The sequence below is a fragment of the Episyrphus balteatus genome, chromosome 3, assembly GCF_945859705.1.
Source record: "Episyrphus balteatus chromosome 3, idEpiBalt1.1, whole genome shotgun sequence".
NCBI classification, from domain to species: Eukaryota; Metazoa; Arthropoda; class Insecta; order Diptera; family Syrphidae; genus Episyrphus; species Episyrphus balteatus.
In genome coordinates this window covers 24,702,276-24,722,646 of record NC_079136.1, presented here as the reverse complement: position 1 = coordinate 24,722,646, position 20,371 = coordinate 24,702,276, and the positions used below count along the sequence as shown (strand labels likewise).

The window sequence follows — 20,371 nt, the reverse complement described above, 5'->3', positions numbered from 1 at the left end:
AAACATCAACAAATCTATATTTCAATTGCGATTTAGTAGCGATAATTTTTTTGGAATTTTTAAATTAGGGTTTTCTTGTTGTTGTTTAAAACCTTACTTAGAACGGAGACCTCCTATTGTTATAGTATCGAAAATGGCTCTAACGCTAATGATAAAACAAATTAGAGTGATGTATTTTAGATAAACGCTTATTTTTAATAATTTTGTTTTTAAGAATAATTTTAGTATTATAATTATTATTATTATTTTTCTAATTTTAATTTCAGACTTTCCATGAAGCTACAGGTTTAATTTGAAATATTCAATAAAATGATTTTATACGAATGCTTTTACTAATTTAACTTAATTGGAATTCAAATTTAAAACTTATAAGTAATATTAATTTTTTAATTAAAAAAAAAATATTGTTATAAGATATCCTACGTTAACACCCTAAGGCCCAATTTATCAAATCACATAAAAAATTTAAAGATTGCCGGTTTAAATGGCGACTTTAAATTAAATGGAATATGAATAAATTGGGCCTAAGGGATATGAAAAAATAGTATCTGCGAATTCAAGAGCTTTGGGCAAAAATCATGCTCGAAACTCATCATTTCATTGGATTCACCTAAAAATATCATTTAATCAAAATGTTGAATTTGTTAAACTAATTTTTTTGAAAACCTTTTCATGAAAACAATTCCATAAAGGAAATTAAAGATTGGATTCTTTTTGTTTTTCAAAAAAAATATTCATAGTTTTGTAAGTGGTTGCATAGGAAGAAATACTTACTCAACCTTTTCGGAAATCGCCCCATCAGAAGCCTAAATTGAGGGAGACTAACAACAGTCACCCTATATAAATGCTTACCTTTTTTTTCAAGATGTCCTTACTTACCTAAAATTAAAAATAGCATCACCTATTGTGTACATGAAGATCTTTAATTTTGCTTATTTCCGATCATTGCCAACTTACCATAGTGTAATAACTACAACAACAACATGTGTATAATATAAAATTTCATTAATTTATTCTTAAATATTTCCATAAAATTTAAAATAATTGTCGTATAAAGATTACAGCCTAAAACAATAAATTCGACGATTTTATCACAAATCGCCAAGCTTAAATTATTACTCGCCCATTTAAAAAAAAAAATTAACCAAGTCATAAACTTGAACCCATCATAATTCTACTCAAAACTACACCTACCTATATATACAACAACGTTTACGTCTATACATATACAATCTTAATAAAACAACATTTATTTAATGCAGTTTTAGCACAGCTTATAGCTCTTAATCATATTTCTTAATTATATTCGCTCCTTCACGGTCATCCTCTCGCATATCCGTGTCATCCCATCCCCAAACGAGATTCTCTTCATTGTCATGGTTCAGCTTCAGAATCATTTCTTCTGTCATTGAATTGTTATTTAAGTCTTGTGAGGCGTAAACATGACTTCCATCACCAGTTCGAAGAACCCTCTTGCGAATCATATCGTCTGAGACGGTCTTGAGGTCATAGGCAAGACCTGGAATGAAGAAATTTTTTTTAAATTAACAAAATGTCACACAAAATTGGGGATTATATTTCGAAACTTACCAAACTTTGCAAAGAAGTTAATTAAAGCTGTTGACCAATTGTAAGTGTAGGTTCCCAATTCAGCTGCTTTGTAATCCCAGGGGAAAACATGATGATAGTTATGCCAACCTTCACCATAAGCCAATATCGAGACTATTTTATTGTTAGTTGATGAGATGAAACTATCGTAAGGTTTCATTCCATAAAAGTGAGCAGCACTGTTAACTAACCAAGTGTAATGCAGAGAAAGAACGTAACGAAGCATGGAACAGGTGAAGAAGCAGACCTTAATTGAAAATCCAAAATAAAAGTACGGAATCAATGAGGGCATGATGAAGCAACACAGTGGCATAATGTAGAAATAATACCTGTGAAGGTAAAAGTTATAATTAGAAACAATGTCAAGTTTAACAGATGGCATGATACTCACTTTTTCTGGAACATAACTATTGGATCTGCCTCTAAATCGCTCATATCAATTTGTTTTCCCTTTTCTTTGACATCGGGATGCTTCTTGCACATCAACCAACCCATGTGGGAGAAGAAAAATCCTCGACGGGAATTATGTGGATCGGCATTGGTATCAGTGAATTTGTGATGCACTCTGTGATCACGCACCCATTCGTAGATACTGTTTTGGAATGCAATTGATTGGCAGATCATCAAGAAGAACCTCATTGGCCATTTGGCTTTGTAGGCTCTGTGTGACCAGAGTCTGTGAGCTCCAGCTGTGATACCAAAACCTCCAAAGGTTCCAAAGACATAACCTGAAAAACAAAGAAACAAATTAAAATAAACATCGGCATCATTTAACTCTCATTAAATTTAATTTAATTGAAGAACTTGAACAGTATGCAACAAGTCTATTTATATATATTTTCTGTAACAAAACAGGTTTCTTTTTCTAGCTAAAAATACATTTATGGTACTGGATTCTCATTTTTATTGGACACCTTTTTTATAAACAAAAGGATAATTGAAGAAAAGTTTGTGAGAAAAACAAGCAAAGTTTATTCCATATAAGAGTTTATAGCCAACTTGGTGCCTTTTTAAATTACAAAAATTTTTTATAAGATTAAAGAAAAAATGAAAGATTTCCAAATCCAGTGACAGGTTTTTTTTAAAAACTGCGTAAAACTGCTAATAAACTCCCTTTACCTGAGTTACAAAACAGGAGGACATAAATATATAATACTTTTGTATCTCATTAAAAAGTGTTAGTTTTTGAAATATTTGCTTTGAAAAATTAGTTTTTTTTTTAAATTGTGTTTTTAAAGATTGGAACTAAACAACCCAAACCTTTGTCATAGTGACAAAACAGTTTCTTGCCAGAGACCAGAAATAACAGTCAACCTTTATTTTCAATCGGTTTCTCTCTGAGAGTTACCACATTACTTTAAATAGTTTCGGTTAAGGTTTGAGATTTATTTTTAAAAATCAAAAATAAATAAATAAATAATTTTTACAAAAAAATAAATGGAAAAGGTCAACCTTTAACCGTTTTCGCTGAAAATAAATCAAAAATGGTCAATTCAAAGGAAAATGTCGAATATGTCAAGAATGTCTTTATATTGCAAAAACAAATATGAAAAAGGTGTTTTTTTCTAAGTTTATGTATTAAATAATGTATGAACTAAATAGACTCTCAAAGTTCTTTAGACCCAAGATTATATCTCTTTTCGTTTAAAGTAAAATCTAAAGACGAAAATGTGTTTTCCACTGTGATTTGAGTCGCTGGGACGACAAGCACAACCAATGCAATTTCGAATATTACAGGAGACCGATGTTCTAATATCTAGGTCAAAGCGTTCAGCTTCCAGAAGCGTTTTCGCCCGCCCAACTTCAAACGGCTATATCTCAGAATTTTGAAAAAATGAAAAAAAAAAATGGTGCCAAAAGGTAGCGGGGTAACTCTAACCTACATTTGGGTACGACTCCCGTCCCTGTAGGTGCACGCGTTCTCATTCGAACTTAAAAAATCAAAAAAACTAGGCACGAAATTTGAAAATGTGGCGGACTAACATGGAAGGAGATTTTTTAAAAATATGACAATGTGCAAAGCGTAGGCCCATGACACAAGCTATCATTTGGCACCACTCCCAAAATTGTATCTCAAGCGGTTTAGCTTCCAGGAGCGTTCCTATTATGAGGGGATTTTTCGAAAAAAAATTTTACCCCAACATATAAACGTGATATTCTCGGGATTTTGGAAAAAAATGGAAAAACCAGATTATACCACTATCGGGTAGCTGAGAATATAAGCTTTCATATGGCACCACTCCCATGTCTCTAGGAATTGATACATTTGCAGATGAGATTTATTTTTTTCTCTCAGCGAAAAATCTCACTGGTTGACCGAAACATACAAAAATACAAAATAATAGTTTCTCTCAGACCTTGACAGAAATTTTTCCTTTTTTTTTTATATAAAGATTATTTTATGACCCTTATTGAGAATGGCGACAAATAAGAATTATTAAGGAACCTTTCAAAAGGTTGAGATTTATTTCTGATCTCTGGTTTCTTGATTTTTAACTTTTTCTAAACTACTCGACCAATTTCAATGAAATTTTGTGTGCAAAAACATAAGTTAACTCGAAAGTTAAACTTTTACAAAATTTCTAAAAATTAATTTTTTGGTTTAAAAAATAATAACTCCAAATTTTAGGTTTGTGATTTTTTTTTGGAAATTTAGTGCATGAAAATTTTCCACCTGAAGATTTTTTTAAATAGACTTTGTGCTTAGAGTCAGCAAATTGGCTTTTCTAAGGTGTGGGTTTTTTTTTTGTAGTTAAGGGATTTTGAGCTTGGTATTGCATGAATTTCTTATCCAATTTTCATCACAAAATTTAGAACTGTTTTTTGCTATTCTGAAATTTAAGACCTTCGGCTTCAGTTACCGAATCAGTGAATACTTTCTGAAAAGTTCAAACATATTTTGAATAAAATTAACTATACAATATAAACTTTAGAACAGCCCGATAATTTAAGACTGTAGTCTTCTCGTCAAAAAAAACATGCGGAGATCCACTTAATTTAATAAAGATAATATTTGTTTGTTCAATGTTCAAGGTACATGATCGGTTCAAATTACATGATCGGTTTAAAATACAAAACTCATTAAAAGATGATTTGTAAATATACTTTGAGATATTTTTTTTTTTTTTAACTTCAGTTCAAAATCCATACCTTAATTGTTTATTATAATTTAAACAATCAAATAACTTCTCAACTGCATGTAACTAACACATTCCCTTGCATTTTTAATTAATAGGAACACAATTTTTTCTCTGCAAAAAACGAAATGCGAAAAAATGACACATGCTCGTAATAATATTTTATCGTTGTAATAAGCTTGATGTTTAAAGTTTTTTTTATACTACAAAAAAACTCACGACGTAATTAAAATTCAAGATTATTTATTAACTGATTATTCAATGAAGTGAAGAACAAATCTGAAGATGCTCTTCAACCCTGAAGCAGTGATTTTAATATAATAAATTTATTATCGTTTTAGAATACCAGACAAGCTTAATGAAACAAGATTTTTTGGATATCAGCATATTTTATTTATAACTGTTTATAAAACTGAAATAAATTTTATCTTTAAAAAAGAGATAAATCTTCTTTTTGTGTAAATACAGATTTTAAACAAGTCTCACTAAGCTAAATATAGTCCTTATTTAACGATGAGTTAAAGGTTAGAGCATTACTCCAGATTTACCTTCATTAATCAAATTTATAATTACTAAAAAAAAATCATTCAATGAAAATTTACAACTCGCAGAACAAAATTGATTTATTTAATGTCATTTAACCAAATTAATGTAGGTTAATTTCTTTTTCAACGAAAACGAAAGTAATTACACCTTAACTGCATCATAATATATCACTTTCATTTTCAATCAGCCACCAATATTATGATCAAATTAAATCAATGACTTGGATATTACGTTGACTTAATTTGAAATTTAATGATGTGTTTAAAATCACCGAGTTAATTGAGATAAAATACAATTTGAACTTGAACTTCATCTTGATGTTACTCAACATCAACACGAGTGTTATTTATAATAAATTATTATACATCATTTTGTAACTGCTTGGAGATACACAAATACGGAAGTAGTGTAACTTTTTTTTTCATTCACAGATTTGGTTTTCATATGCATTAATTTGTTTTTTTTTTTTTTTTTTTCTTGAGGTTGAATTAGTTGATAAATATTCAAATCGGTTACTGACCCTGCTGGGATGTAAAATGTAGACATCTTAATGCATGACGACTGGATTGATAGGCTTATATGGAACTTAAATATTATGATTTTTGTTTACTTTTTCTTACTTTTAAGTTTTTGTTTTTAGTTGCAGTAGAGTAATTGTGAGTAATTTTGTATTAGTTTTAGTATCCTTAAGAAGAATCGAACTCATTTTTGCGGAGTTCATTCGTTTCGCTATTTCTTAGATTTAATTTTAAATTAGAATCAATTTATACAACTTATCCAAAAAAATTAACAAAAATTTGACAATTTTGGCGTTCCACGTTAAATTAAGCGGATTTCTGTATGGGTTTTTGCCAAGATGACTTCCGTCTTAAATTAATCATTATTAGTTTCTTGAATGCGCAAATTAAAACGAAATCCTTTTATTTTAAGGTGCTGTTTTTTTTTCTCCGTGTACAAACTATGTGTTCAGGCAGACATTCAAAAACTTGAAATAATAAAAAAAAAGTACATATAAATTTCTACAAAATTAAATATTTAATTTTATTTTTAAATTAAACATTAAAAGAATTAATTTATTACTAATTTAAATTTAATTTTTCGTTGAACCAAAATAAACTTTTCTAAAAGATTCTTAATTCGAGTCCGGAGTTAAAAAAATCTCTGTCGGCACGACTCGATCATAAAAACGCATTTTGAAATTGTTTTATTGCAAAAAACTTGACTTTATAAATTTTTTGACTCTGAATTCAACTTAAGAATATGAAAATCTACTTTGAGGGAGACAATAAATTGAAGTCTTTGTTTCAAAGATGAACTACTTTGATTTATGTATGTTGCTTTAAGATACGAAACCACAGAATATTAACCATTTTTCCACGTTGATTTTAAAAGCTATTTCATCTTATTTAAAAAAAATGTATATTTGACACCATTTTAAAATGTTTCCTATTTTTAATGAGTCAATAATTGGGACTCAATTTTTTACAGCCCAATAACCATGAAATTCAATCCTATTAAACTTTTCTAATTCATTATTCTAAAAACGTTTTCTAAATTCAAGTTGTGCAGAGTCATTTTTGGAAATTTAAACCGAGTTCCGCTTTCTGTAAATGGTTCCTCTCAATAATATACAAAAGACAATACCAAAATTGTAAAATCAATATAAATCGGCAGTCATAATAAAAAAAAAAAAAATCATAATAAAAACTTTAATCAAGTACTAACGTGCGTTTAGAAAGTCGAACGTTCATTGACTTGTTATAAATTCATACCTCATCGAACTATATGGCGCATTATCGTGTGCAATTCCACAAACAATATACCTACGTCAAACCTCAATTATGATTTGTATTCATTCAGCAAATTCAGAAGATGAATAATCAAAAGTACAAAACCACCTTTTGGTTTGTTTTATATGAGAGCAATGAGAACTTACAAATTGTTCTTTTTTGAAAGTTATTTATTTTTATTATGATGGTTACTAGCTGTATGTGATTGGAATTTATTTTTGATTTAATATGGACATTTTTTGGGAGTTATTTAACCGCAAAGAGAAAATAAAATGTTCAACAAAAATTTTATCAAGATAATAAAATCATTAAAATGCATTGTTGGGCAAATTTGAAGAAAAGACTGTCTGATTCTTAAGATGGAGACATGAAGTTAACGATACGTTTGTAAAGAAACTGTCATAGTTTTTTATTTTTGATAACGGCAATACTCCTATCTGTCATACAGAACAAAAGCCTAAGAGAAGCCTTATTGTGTTGGAACATAAAACAAAAATACCGCAAAGTGTATAAATTATATAGTAAATTAAATATTTAGGTGTGGATTTGTAGTTTGGTGAAGAAGAAAAGGTAAGTCAAGAAAAAAGTTTTCAGCACTTGGGATACTAATAAACTTGAGTGCTACTTTGAAAAAAAAATATTATTTTTACGAAAAAGATGAAACAGTTTTTTTATAAAAAGTTCAATTGGTGGAAAAATTATCACACTTTTTCAAAAGGGTTCAGCTCAGAAATATTGAATTTTGTGTCGGTGCTCTCTTTACGACAAGATAGCTACATCATGAACTGTTTTGGATGAATTTTGATAAGGAGAAGAGTAACACATGTAGTCATGTGTTCCATAAATGTAATAGTAGGAGAGCAAAGGAGCAGCTTCTAGCACAAAGATCGAAGTTTTTTGAGCGGGACTTGTACATATCGTTTTTTGTATTTTTTTTCTGAACTTGACTTCTTCAACAAATCCATTGAATATCAACTATTAAAGACGTCATTCCATTGAACGAGACTCAAGGCATCATTAGAAATAGGCATTCTTTTCTAGCAACCATTACAACCACTAACTGTGAGGAGAATATCATGAGCGTTTTCGAACAACTTTAAAGACGAATTTCAACAAAATTTGCCAACGATGACAGGATTTTAAGAGGATGTAGGTTTATTGCTAGGTTCCGCAACAAATATTCCAGCCACTGATCCTGTCAACAACACAAAATTTGCCATTTTTAAGATTCATAGCAGCTCCCGAAATTATCAACTTTTTCATGAAAAGTCGGTGCTGAACTCTATGGCAACACTTCCCAAAACTGTTTAAATTATCGCTATTTCAATGAAGTAAAACAACTACATTTTTAGATCAAGTACCTTTTTAGCAAACTCAGTGAAGTATTCGGAGAACCGACTGAAAACTTAAAGCAGTGTTTTAAATAAGGAGTGATTCAGGATTCAGCGCAAAACCCGATGTCTTACTCAGAAGGGTTTATTCGAATATCATTCACTTTATTGCAGTTGCTTGATGTTAAGCATTTTGACTTTATAAGAGTTATTGAGCATATATTATTGCAAGTACTGGCATGTTTAGATGGAGAATTTTAGCCATCGCCCAAGATAGCAGTCATTTACGTGACACGCTAGTATGGCGCATCCAGCATCTTTAGACGAAAGACGAGATCGTTCAACGTAAGACCGTATGTGCACGCTTTTTTCTTTAAGCAAACTTCTACAAAAAATAACGGTTGATCAATGGAAACACCCTTTCTGTTTTTGACAGCTTATTAGTCAACTAATTTGACTTGATCTGTTACTGAAATGTTCGTTTGAATTAATATTAATACGTTTAAGGGCCATTTGCTGAAACGAAACTTAAATAATTTATGTTGAACATAAACTCTTATTCTCTACTTTTTCTTCTGCGTAAACTGTCACATAAGGATAATGCTTAACCAAAAAGTAAAGGTTCATAGTAAACTAATGTTTAAATAATTGTTTAACTAGAAACTAGGTCTTAACTTCCAAATCTAACAGTCAAAAATTTTCTAAAAATAGGTACTTAAGAAACAAAAGAATAAAAAAACATAATATGCATTTAACTTACCAAACATGTATGCCAAATAAGCATTCTCAGCGAATATCAAATACAATCCATACAATCCGAACATATGAAGAATGGCAAATATCACGACATTACGCCAGACGATTTCCAAGCGATATTCTTTCTTTGGCTTTTGTATTTTTGTGCTGGCGACAACAGTGGTGGCAGTAATGGCGGCATTTCCGTAATCTTTAGCAACAATCGGATCGCCCAGACCGGGAACGCGATCATTTGTGTTGGGTATCGTACTATTAGCAGTATTGCATACTAAAGAGTTGCGTTTTCTGTTGTTATTATTGTTGTTGTTTGTGTGGTTGTTGTTATTATTATTTGCATCATCAGAATTCAACGTAGCCTCTGCTAAGATGAATGAGCTCCCTATTATGTTAGGAGCCATCTAAAAAAGAAAAAAAAAAAAAATATGGTTAGTGCTGATCTTATCGCATTTTGAGAAAATCCAGCTGGTTGTGGAATATATCTTTTTTGTAATGTTAATCAGGGGTTTAAAAAAAAAAAACTAAAATTAGCAATGCACTCTCGCAACTCAAAGTAAATAGAGTTTTTTTGCTTTTAGTGTAAACTTTACGTTTACGTATTTGAAAAGAATATACCGCGATCGATGCCTTATAACGAGGCGCGTAAAACGTGCCTCGAATATGTAATTTAAATCGACAGATTAAGATGACAGAGTACCAGCATTGTTCACACTTTTCAAATGATAAATAGTTTTTCTAGGTGAAACTAATGTTTTAAGTGACTAATTGACGAGTTGGCAACGTCAATTACACTAAAGTGTCATATTAGACGTGCGATAATGACGCGTGTTGAGGATGTTTTCATATGCAAATCTTTATATTCAAGGCTTTTAACTTCTTTATGAGAGGATAAAACAAATAATATTTATCTTATTTTGTTTCTTTATATTCAGTTATATAAGAGAAGGTATCATGGATATTTTTGTTTCGCAAAACTCGTTTCTATGGAAGTCAATTTTTATTTTAAACTTTACCAATACTTTCTAACTTTTTTATTTTTATTTTATTGCAAAAATCGAAACCAAAAGCTTCAAGGTCCGTTTTATCAATTTAAAGAATGGTTGTCAAAGAAGATCCTCCGGTTTTTAAATGATACAAAAAACTGAAATACATAAATAAACTGAATTAATTTACTTAATTATGTAAACAAACTTGTTTGCTAGAATTTCAATGTGGAAGACAAATGGTTGATAGATTTAAACATCCAAAAAATGAACAAGTATTATAATTTTTTGTTTTAATCACACATTTTATACGTATTAGTATGTTCTTAAATTTTTGGCTATAAGTTTAGTTGGTTAGAAAAAATAATAGTGGATAACAATTCATAAAATGCACTATAGGCGTGAACTCTAGAATCTTATGAATGTTTAATAAAACACTTTAAGCAAATATAAGGATAGTTAAGTCAACATAGCTTATATTAAGCTGATGAATTAAATTTGAATCTGCTGAATTTTGAAGAAAATCTCTCATCATTTTAATACAATCGGTAAAAATTTGTGATTAAGAGCTAGGTATACAAATTTTTCTACCACTACATACAACAAAAGTAGACAGACGAGTTTAAATTAATTTTTTGCTCTTATCAAAAGTATTTTTTTAATACGACGCTAGTTAGCAGGGTTATTTTGGATGCGATGAAATATAATTGTAGAATTTTTGTGAACTTCTAGTCAATAAGTTTGAGTTTCATTTGAGAAGAATTCTAACCTAGAATAGATTTTCTAATTTATCAACAAAGCTTGAACTGACTAGCATTTTTAGTAACCCACACAAGTCTGTCGTTGATTATTCGATCCCTGCACGGAGAAAAAAATGTCACCTTAAAATAAGATTATGCGCACATTAAATTTCACCACCTTAAAATAAGGTGATATAAGCTTAAAATAAAGTGATTCCACTTAAACTCAGTTAATTTTAATGTGAACTTCATCTTATTTTAATGTGAATGTGAATCTTAAAAAAAAACGACCAAAAATAAAAATTTTTAAATTAAAGTCACACTTTAGATTAAGTTGCAGTTTATCATGCTTATTTCCAACAGTGAAATAGCACGATGGTGAGGCACTCGCCTAGTAACCCAACTGTTGTAGGTTCGATCCCCTGTGGATGCCACATCTTTTTTTTTTTATTTGCGCATTCAAGAAATTAATGTGATTTGTCACCTTAATTTAAGGTGGAAGTCATGTTAGCAAAAAACCATGCAGAAATCCGTGGGATCCGCTTAATTTTATGTGGTCTGTTTTCTCCGTGTGCTTATTGAACATAAAGTGACTTAGCGCCACTTAACCCTTTCGGTACCAGCTTTACTTTCATGTAACATATCTTGAAAAATTCGTAAAAAATATTCCATCAAATATTTTTTTAGGTTTCGATGGCTTAATTGAAAGATAATAATGCCTAGTTACTTGATTCGTCCAAAAATTTACTCAAATATCATACTTTTAATTTTTTTTATCGAAAAAGGGACTGAAATCCATAATTTTGAAAAAAAAAAAGATATAAAAAATGTTAATCCAGAAAGTGTTGTGGCTTAGAAGAAGTGGCATACATTATTGTTCTATAAAAAGTTATTTTCTCAGTTGTCCGACTTTTTTTTGTGGTCATAGGCAATGTATGTTACTTACATGTAACATGAAAATAACACATTAGTTTTGCTATTTATTATTTTGGAACATAACTTTTTGCTATTCATATTTCTTAGTTGTGATGTTTTTGACACGATAATACTGAAAAAACATTTTTTAATATTGATTTTCATAGCTTGGGTTCGAAAAAGTTTTCTGATGATCGTATGAAAACTGAATTTTTTCTGTAATATATTACAGTGGAAAAATTTGATATGAATCCTTAAGTTTCCTTGTTTAAATTTCAAATTAAACGTTAATGCCATATTATATCACTGTTTCATTGATTTTCAACTAAACGTGATTTTCATCTTTAAATTCATTTAATGCTCCAAAAGCTTTGCAAAACACTTCTCTTTTCGTAAAATTTACTGGAATAGTGTTTAATGAAATAGAAAAAAAATGTTACACATACGCCACAGTGACCCTGACCGTTTATACAGGGTGTCCCAAAAGTTAACGTTAACGTCGAAACGAAAACGGTAGATAGGGTAGGTGGTGACAGTTATCAGAAAAATAATAAAAAAAATCGCAGCTATATATTTTGGGAGTTATGGGCATTTGAAAAAAAGTCGAAAAAATGGTCACCCTGTGACGGTTTTTCATGTGCCGTGACTACAAATCTAAATTTTCCTCATTTTTTTCTTTTGTTACGGAACCTTGAATAACCCTGCTATCAAATGCATTCAAAAATTTTAACTCAGCTGCATCAGTTTTAAAGAAAATATTACTTTTTTACCCAACTTAGTACTAAAAAATTTTACATGACTCTAATTCAATGAGCCGTAGTGTAAAAAAAATGCACTAAGATGTTTCGGCAAGTTGCCTTAAAAGTTGGTGTGTTCAATTCTCTTTTCAAAATGGTATAACATTGTTGGGAATATTTCATAAATAACCAAGATAATTTTTTTTTCCTAAGAAATCCGACTTTTTTATGAGGTAAATTTTCCATATTATTCAAATTTGTACCCTTTCAGAACCTTTCAGAATACAAAAACATAAATTATATGGAAAAATTACCTAAAAAAAAGTCGGATTTCTTAAGAAAAAAAATTTTATCTCGGTTATTTATGAAATATTCCCAACAATGTTATACCATTTTGAAAAGAGAATTGAACACACCAACTTTTAAGGCAACTTGCCGAAACATCGTAGTGGTTTTTTTTTAAGATTTGTTGTCACGGCACATAAAAAACCGTCACAGGGTGACCATTTTTTCGACTTTTTTTCAAATGCCCATGACTCCCAAAATATATGGCTGCGATTTTTTTAATTATTTTTTTGATAACTGTCACCACCTGCCCTATCTACCGTTTTCGTTTCGACGTTAACTTTTGGGACACCCTGTATATAAACAATGAAAAATGCATTAAAATTTTATTACACTATTTGCCATTTTTTTTTTTTTAAATAAAATATAATTACTTCAATATAAGTTCAAGTGACCTCAACTCCAAAAATTTATAAAGCGTTTCGCCCAGGTACGACAGTGGGCTCATCAGTTAGATCTGTCGTACCCTTACTAAGACGCCTTATTTTGAGGTCACTTGAACTTATATTGAATTATATTCAATCACTCCACTTAAAATAAAAATAATTTTAAATAATTTTTTATTATTTTTGTTATTTTTTTCTTCGTTATTAAAATATAATTACTGTTGTCATCTGCCAAAACGTAAAACCCATAACTGGAATTTCAAATTGTTATACAAATGACTCCATTTTGTATTTAATTTGTCTGAAAATTACACTTCTGTCTCTAAACTCCAATATCTCTGCATCCAAAGGTACATTAAACCAAAAGGCAGAGCAAATTTGTTATTAACAACTATCGTGACTTTGACGTACAATTTTTCTCCGCCGTTGGCCGTAATATACAAAAAAAAACATCAAAAATAACCATTTATTAATAAAATTTAAAACAAAATATCCTTTTGATGCACTATTAGACATGTTTTCGGTGTCTGGTGGATTTGAAAGAACTGCTGAGTTCTTATGCCTCATTTGAAACTCCATTCATTTCAAATACAAATTAGTCAAAGTGATTTATTTTTTCTTAAAAGCTTTAATTTCTTAATATCTTCTAAACAAAAGTAAGTAAAATTGATACCTAATTCTTATTAACATACATGTATTCTATATTATCTAACAGAAAAAAAATATGTACCTATCTAGACACTTTTTAAATATATGTATATGTTTGCGAAACATATTGAGATAAGTTAAAACACGTAATATTCAAATAACTTTTATTTTCCTAGTTTACGAGTACTTTTACTTTTCCACACTTGACGCATTTGAGGGCTTTGTGTACGACAAAATCTGTTATTCAAAGAGGATTCATTGATTAATTAAAAATACTTATTGAATATTACTTCCGCGCAATCCCTTTTCTAATTTTAAAATTAATGAATATTCATTTTTTTCATCGTAGATAGATTTAAAAGTCTCATCTACAAAGTAAAGCATTGTTAGTGCGTCTTCTGAATGTCAATTTATAAATTAAGAGATAACAGCATCAGAGTTTAGATTCAGGTTACCAATTAGTTATTTAAACAAAATTTGAATTTCAGAATCCTTAAGTGATTTCAAGGTATTGTTGTTTAATTTTTTAGTCGACGTTATGGATACGTTTACGCCCTTTTTCAGGACTAACCTGCTTAATATAATCAATTTAAAGAGGTTCAAACAATAATAATTCAAATATTAAACAACATTTCAATAATTTCTTCAATTAAACTTTTTCATTCATTTGTACAAAATACCAATTAATCAATTATTGTTATATTATCATTTTTTTTCTTCTAAAGAATGTCTAAGATACTCGTAGATAATTATGAAAAAACAACAAATGGGCGGTGAGTGATTAAATAGAATCACGATAACAATAATTCTCTCTCCACAGAGTTAGTGTGAAATGTTTTTAATCTCTTTCTATCTGGTAACCATACGATTCCACCACCACCATCATCACGACACAAGGCAACGCAATTATTTTATCCAAGAATTGGGACATGGCCTTTAACTAAACGATGCACTGCGGCTATTGCCACTGCATGCTTCAAACTTGTTGGCCTCAAATTTAAGGAGGTAGTCAACTATATTTGAGACTACGACAATGCGTCTTAGTCGGCGACAAGCTGCAGCTCTTATGAGATTTACTCGGCTTAGTGTATAGCAGCAGATGTTACTTTACTTAACCTAGAATCAGTTTTAAGAACTCTGACTCTGAGTAGTCAATTCAATTGGTGTGGCCAATGATAACAGGTTTGAGTTGCGCACATTTAAAGAGTGTGTGCATGAGTCTTAGCTATAGCAGCATTTATGCAAGCAGATACACTTGATCTCACTGAAGAATTAGTTTTTAATAATTCAGTCTTTCAGTGGCAAGTTTGCTAGTATTTTATAGATATTTCTGTATTGGCTGGTATTTTTAAGAGAGGCATTTGGCATTATGAGTTTGAAGGCTAATCTCAAAGGCCAATAGTAAAGTTTAAGTCAATTATCTTTTATTTGAATAATTGTGTGAAAAGAGTTACAAAGTAGTTCTCAAATTTTTCCTTTTTGCCAATCCTTAAAAATTTTTTGGAGAATATATTTTAGGTAAATCTAAATAATTTCAAGAATTAAGAAAAACAAATACCTACTTTAAAACACAATTTTCGCTAAGAACAACTTCTTAGCCTTGCTAGTCAAGAAAACTTCATTTTGAGTTATGTATTTAAAAGTCGATTTTTCAATACATGATGCAAAGCGAATCAGAAACACAAATTTTCTTCTATTATTATAGTACAATATGTGCATTACTGTAGCTATTCTCTTATTCTGAAAAAAAATGAAAGATCAAAAGGCTCAACAGAAATTCGTACCTCTAAAAGTGCTAAATTGTTGTGTTTCGAGTTACTTTCCTTTTTGGTTTGTGGAACATTATTCAAAACCTCCATTGATTATAAACACATGCCAAGGTCAAATCACCAAATAATCATATTCATAAGCTAGTATAGCCCGTTGAGTGTCCATTAGTCATAAATGAATGAAACAACACAAAACACATACAACTGTAGCTTTTATGCCGGCAGGAAATCATAAAAATTCAGCCAAAGTACTAACACTAAATAATTTAGTCCATTTAAGGGGGTACATTTTATTAGTGAAGATTGAAGAAGGGAGCTGGCTTTGATAATTGAAAAATAGTTACCGGCTAACGAAATATAATTTTGAGAAAAAAAACCATAATTTTTAAGAATTTTATTTTTATATTTCTTATTTTGCATTATTATAATTTTTAACAAAGATTAATAATCTTTTTCAAAAGCTTGTATAAATTATTAAAAAATGTTGAAATAATGATAGAATATTTCGAAATTCTAAGAAACAAGTTTTCTATGGAGCAGACATTCAGATAAGTTATCAAAAAAATAATAAATATATTCTTCGTTTAAACTGGTAATAACAAGTCTATATTAATGCATTGATACTTCTTTAATTAGGATTTTACCTGTTATAGACATCTGTCAAAAAATAACTGTTTCGTGCATTAATTTGTAAAAGCTAAAAGTATTCGTTACAGTGTAAGTGTAGTCATAAACAGTTAAAATTCAATATTTAATTTAAACAAGAAAAAAATGGTGTCATTTATTGACTTCATCTATTTTACCTTAAGATATTTTAATATATTTTTTAAGCTACTTAATCGTGTATCATTACAAATACGTTTTTTTTTTTCTGTAACAAAAAATGGAACAAATTTTTGACTGATTAAGCTATTAAATCAAACTTATCTAAAATATTCGTATTTTGTCACAAGATTTTGAAATTTATGAATTCTATCCGGATACATCCATTTTTCACAGATATAAAGAGTGTATCGATAATATTTGTTAAGGCAAAACTCACCTTCAATAGAAAAATTTTCTGACCAGCTATTTATGGTCAAATTTTCTTAAAGTGGTAACTTAAAGGAAATTTGACTTTATTGGTGTCCAAAAATTTATGTTTTGCTTATTGACACCATTCAACCAAAAAATATCTTCATCGCTGAAGATGACTTCAATAAATAAAAAAAAATAAATTTGTGGCACGACACTCCATGAAGGAGCAAGGCCTAGTAACTAGCTAGTGACCATTGATTTAATGAAAACAATGTCTTGGCAACTCTTTTATTTATTTATTTATTTATTAGCTTAATACAAGCAATTGTTGAAGAACAACAATTAAAAAGCTACTTGCTTAGATTTAAAAAAAAAATAAAAAAAGAATTCTCAGTACAATTAGATACAAACTTTAAAAAAACAAAAAACCTTTGGCATTCACTATCCAGTTTCGACTAATCACTTCAGAGCATCAGCTAATTATGTCAACTCTTAGACCGGTAAATGATCGAAAAACAATAATTATAATTCAACTCAAATTGAAGACATATTCAAAAGAGACTATGAAAACAAAAGAGCTGAGGTACAAACTTGGTTTCATGTGTTGATGTTTTTTTTTCTAAATTATACCTTTTTTATTAATCAACATGAAGCATTTTGGAATATAAATCCGATTGAAATAAGATACAAAAAAAATAGGTAAGCCACATCGCTAAATTTATACACTTAAAAAATCATTCGTATGGTGGTATAGACACTTTTGTATTCAATATATTTTATTCAATGATATTCCAATAATGATTATTAAGAATTCAATTTTTATTTTTCTTCAACACAATAATAATAATAAAATAAAAATCAAGTTCTTCTTCGTCTTTGCGGTGAGATAATAATACATAATGAGGAATGAATTTTAAATTTTGATACCATCAGTTCTCTTGGTCATTTATAGAAAAATTAATATTTAGAAGGTTACTCTCGATGTATGAGATTTAAGAATGAAAAAAAAAGTATGCGGAAGCATCATCCCAAATGTTAAGCTAATCACGAAAGATATTATATGTATTTTGTTTTCATTATTATCAGCATACACAATTTTGGGTGACCCTGGGTAAATGATGAAAATTGAAGTTAAGCTTTTGTTTCTTTAAACATAATTTCTTTCATTTTGATATTTATAGTACTGTTTAGCCTTATTTTCATTAGAATACAGTTGTTTTGATTAAATTAGTTTTTTGAGACAATTTTATCACAAATATATTTAACAATTTGAAATAAGCACAGCTTTTGTTTTATTTTTCTTTGTTTTGAGCATTTTATGTCAATTTAAATAAGGCATAGGTAACTTGCACACTTAAAACAATTATTGTTTTATGCTTTTGGATACTCTCTCATTTAGTAAAATTTCAAAAAGAATGCAGTTGTTTACATGGTTCACTTAAGAATGCAACGACGCATTAAGTACACCTAAGTGCAGTGGTTGATCGTACCCGTTGGAAGTATGTATTTTATATTTTTTGCATCTAAATACAATTTGTCAAATTTTAAGATTATTATCTTGTATCTTGCGACTCATTTGGAAAAAAAATTCTCAGTATCTGAAGTAATGCATCAAAGTCAACGTTCTATGAAAGCTTTCTAATTTGATTAATATTCAAATTCTAAGAAAATCTATGGGAATTGTAAACAGATTTTAAACCTGCTATATAGAAGTGTTTTTTTTTTCTTTTCTTTTTCAATTCTTCTTTTTTCAGTAAAATAGTCTACCAAAATGTGACATGGAAATAATTTTATCAATTGAATTGATTTTTAAAGTTGAAAAAGGATATCATCGGTGTGAAAATTTTGGTTGAGGATGTATGTGTAGATTGATATTACAAAATTTTTTAATTTTAAAATAGTTTCACAACTCATGTTTCTAGCTCAAATGAACAGGCTCAGGTTTATTTAAATAAAATCATAAAAAATACAAAAAAAAAAGTTTGGAACTCAGCTCTTTTGTTTTGATAGTAGCATTGCTTTTGAGTATCCAAAAAATTCAAATTCAGTTAAATTATAATTATAATTATTGTTTTTTAATTATAATAGTTGAAATAATTAGCAGATACTCTGAATTATATAATCGGTACTGGAAAGAGAATGGAGACTTTGTGAATTCTTCACAGAAAAAAATCGAACTATTACACGCTTTTTTTCGTATCCGAAAACTTTAAGCTTCTCTTATTTCCAAATAATCTTTTTCTATTTTGATTTTTTTCATTCAAAACGTTCAATGTAAGGATTTGTTTTCAGTTTTGTCATTTTTTTGTCAGTTGAAGTTTTAGTTGGAATTTCCCAAGCATATTGAAAATGCTAATAATAATAAATTGATTATGACAAAAATTAAATATGACAAAAACCATTTGACTAGTAGGAAAACTATTATCAGTTAACTCTCAAGCAACCAACTTTGAAAATAGTACAAATTAAAAAAAATGGAAAAAAAAATTTGTGTAGGTAATTAACAAAAAAAATGTTTTCTTTTTTAAATAAATTTTTAATATTTTTAACATTTTTAAAATTAACTTTAGAGTTTATTAAAAATAACTTAAAAATGGCATGACTAATTTTTTTGCCATATTTCTACAAATTTTAAACAGAAATAAAAAATGTGGTTTTTCTTAAGTATATTCACCCTTTTACCCTTTATTTCAGTTTTTATATTTTTAAATAAAAAAAAATGTCATGTTTAAAAAATGGGATAATTTGAAATCGCAGAGAATAAATTTATTGTTAATTAGGAAGCAGCTATGCATTTTTATTACTAAACCCTAATCTGCATCATCCACACAATTTTCAAAAATTAAAAACTCACCTTTGAAATGCTTTAAAATCCTAAATTGTAATGTAAACTATCCTCGAACAGAGATTTATCAGTGTCACTTATGTTTATTAATTAATTAAATTTTCACTTCACAAATGCAAACATTTAAGTAACTTGCACTTTTATTTTAAATGCTCTCAATGTCCTCAAGTGTTCTTCAGCTTCAAAAAGCTCACACAGTACAACACTACTTCTCACTCTTTAAGAGTGAGGAATTCTATGTTCAAGTTTTTAACAACAGCGACGCGTTATGATAAAAACCTTAACGCTATGGTTAAAATTTACCAAACGACAACGATAGAGAAAAAAAAAACAAATTGCTGCTAACAGGTCGAAGTCAGTTAGCAAACAGTTCTACCAAAAGTGGTTTCACCGAAATTTATAACTTTATCACAGTGATGGGCTTGTGAGTAAAGTAACACAAGCTCTGTGTCGTCGCATAGCAAACGACAACAATGATAATAATGATGATGATGGTAAGGGTAGTGCACAAGCGTTAGCAGTATACCCTATAATGAAGTATTCATAGCTGATTCACTAACATTTAACAGTGTAGGTAGGTATTGGTGATAGTAATAATTTAGTGAATACACAATGTGGGTGTATTGGTCGCGAGCGAAAAAGTTACGTTTATGGTAGTGCAGCCAAAAATGTTATAATTTATGCTAAATCGGAAGTAGTTTAATATGAATAATAATTTTAAATTGATTGGCAGTTTGAACATTTTTATAAAAAATTATTAAGACTTTGGAGGTAAATGCAAAGTTTGCACGTTTTTTTTTATTTTTTTAATCCAGTTCATA

The 20,371-nt window shown here is 29.1% G+C and overlaps 1 protein-coding gene across 1 annotated transcript; it reads right to left on the bottom strand.

The window, feature by feature from the left end:
- Positions 1 to 1,040: 1,040 nt before the first annotated feature.
- Positions 1,041 to 19,907, bottom strand: LOC129915981 (acyl-CoA Delta-9 desaturase). Its single transcript, XM_055995728.1, has 5 exons — positions 19,560 to 19,907; positions 9,173 to 9,566; positions 2,000 to 2,336; positions 1,591 to 1,937; positions 1,041 to 1,519 (listed from the first exon to the last, which is right to left on the bottom strand). Exons 2-5 carry the CDS (start codon positions 9,564 to 9,566, stop codon positions 1,284 to 1,286), a joined length of 1,314 nt encoding a protein of 437 aa, XP_055851703.1. The 5' UTR covers positions 19,560 to 19,907; the 3' UTR covers positions 1,041 to 1,283.
- Positions 19,908 to 20,371: the final 464 nt, after the last annotated feature.

Bases quoted from the DNA above. Each gene is read 5' to 3' on its own strand.
- LOC129915981 (XM_055995728.1), bottom strand. From the start codon at position 9,566: ATGGCTCCTAACATAATAGGGAGCTCATTCATCTTAGCAGAGGCTACG. The intron at 1,938-1,999 runs GTGAGTATCATG...TTACCTTCACAG, and splicing joins ATAGTTATGTTCCAGAAAAA to GTATTATTTCTACATTATGC. The intron at 1,520-1,590 runs GTAAGTTTCGAA...TCTTCATTCCAG, and splicing joins TAACTTCTTTGCAAAGTTTG to GTCTTGCCTATGACCTCAAG.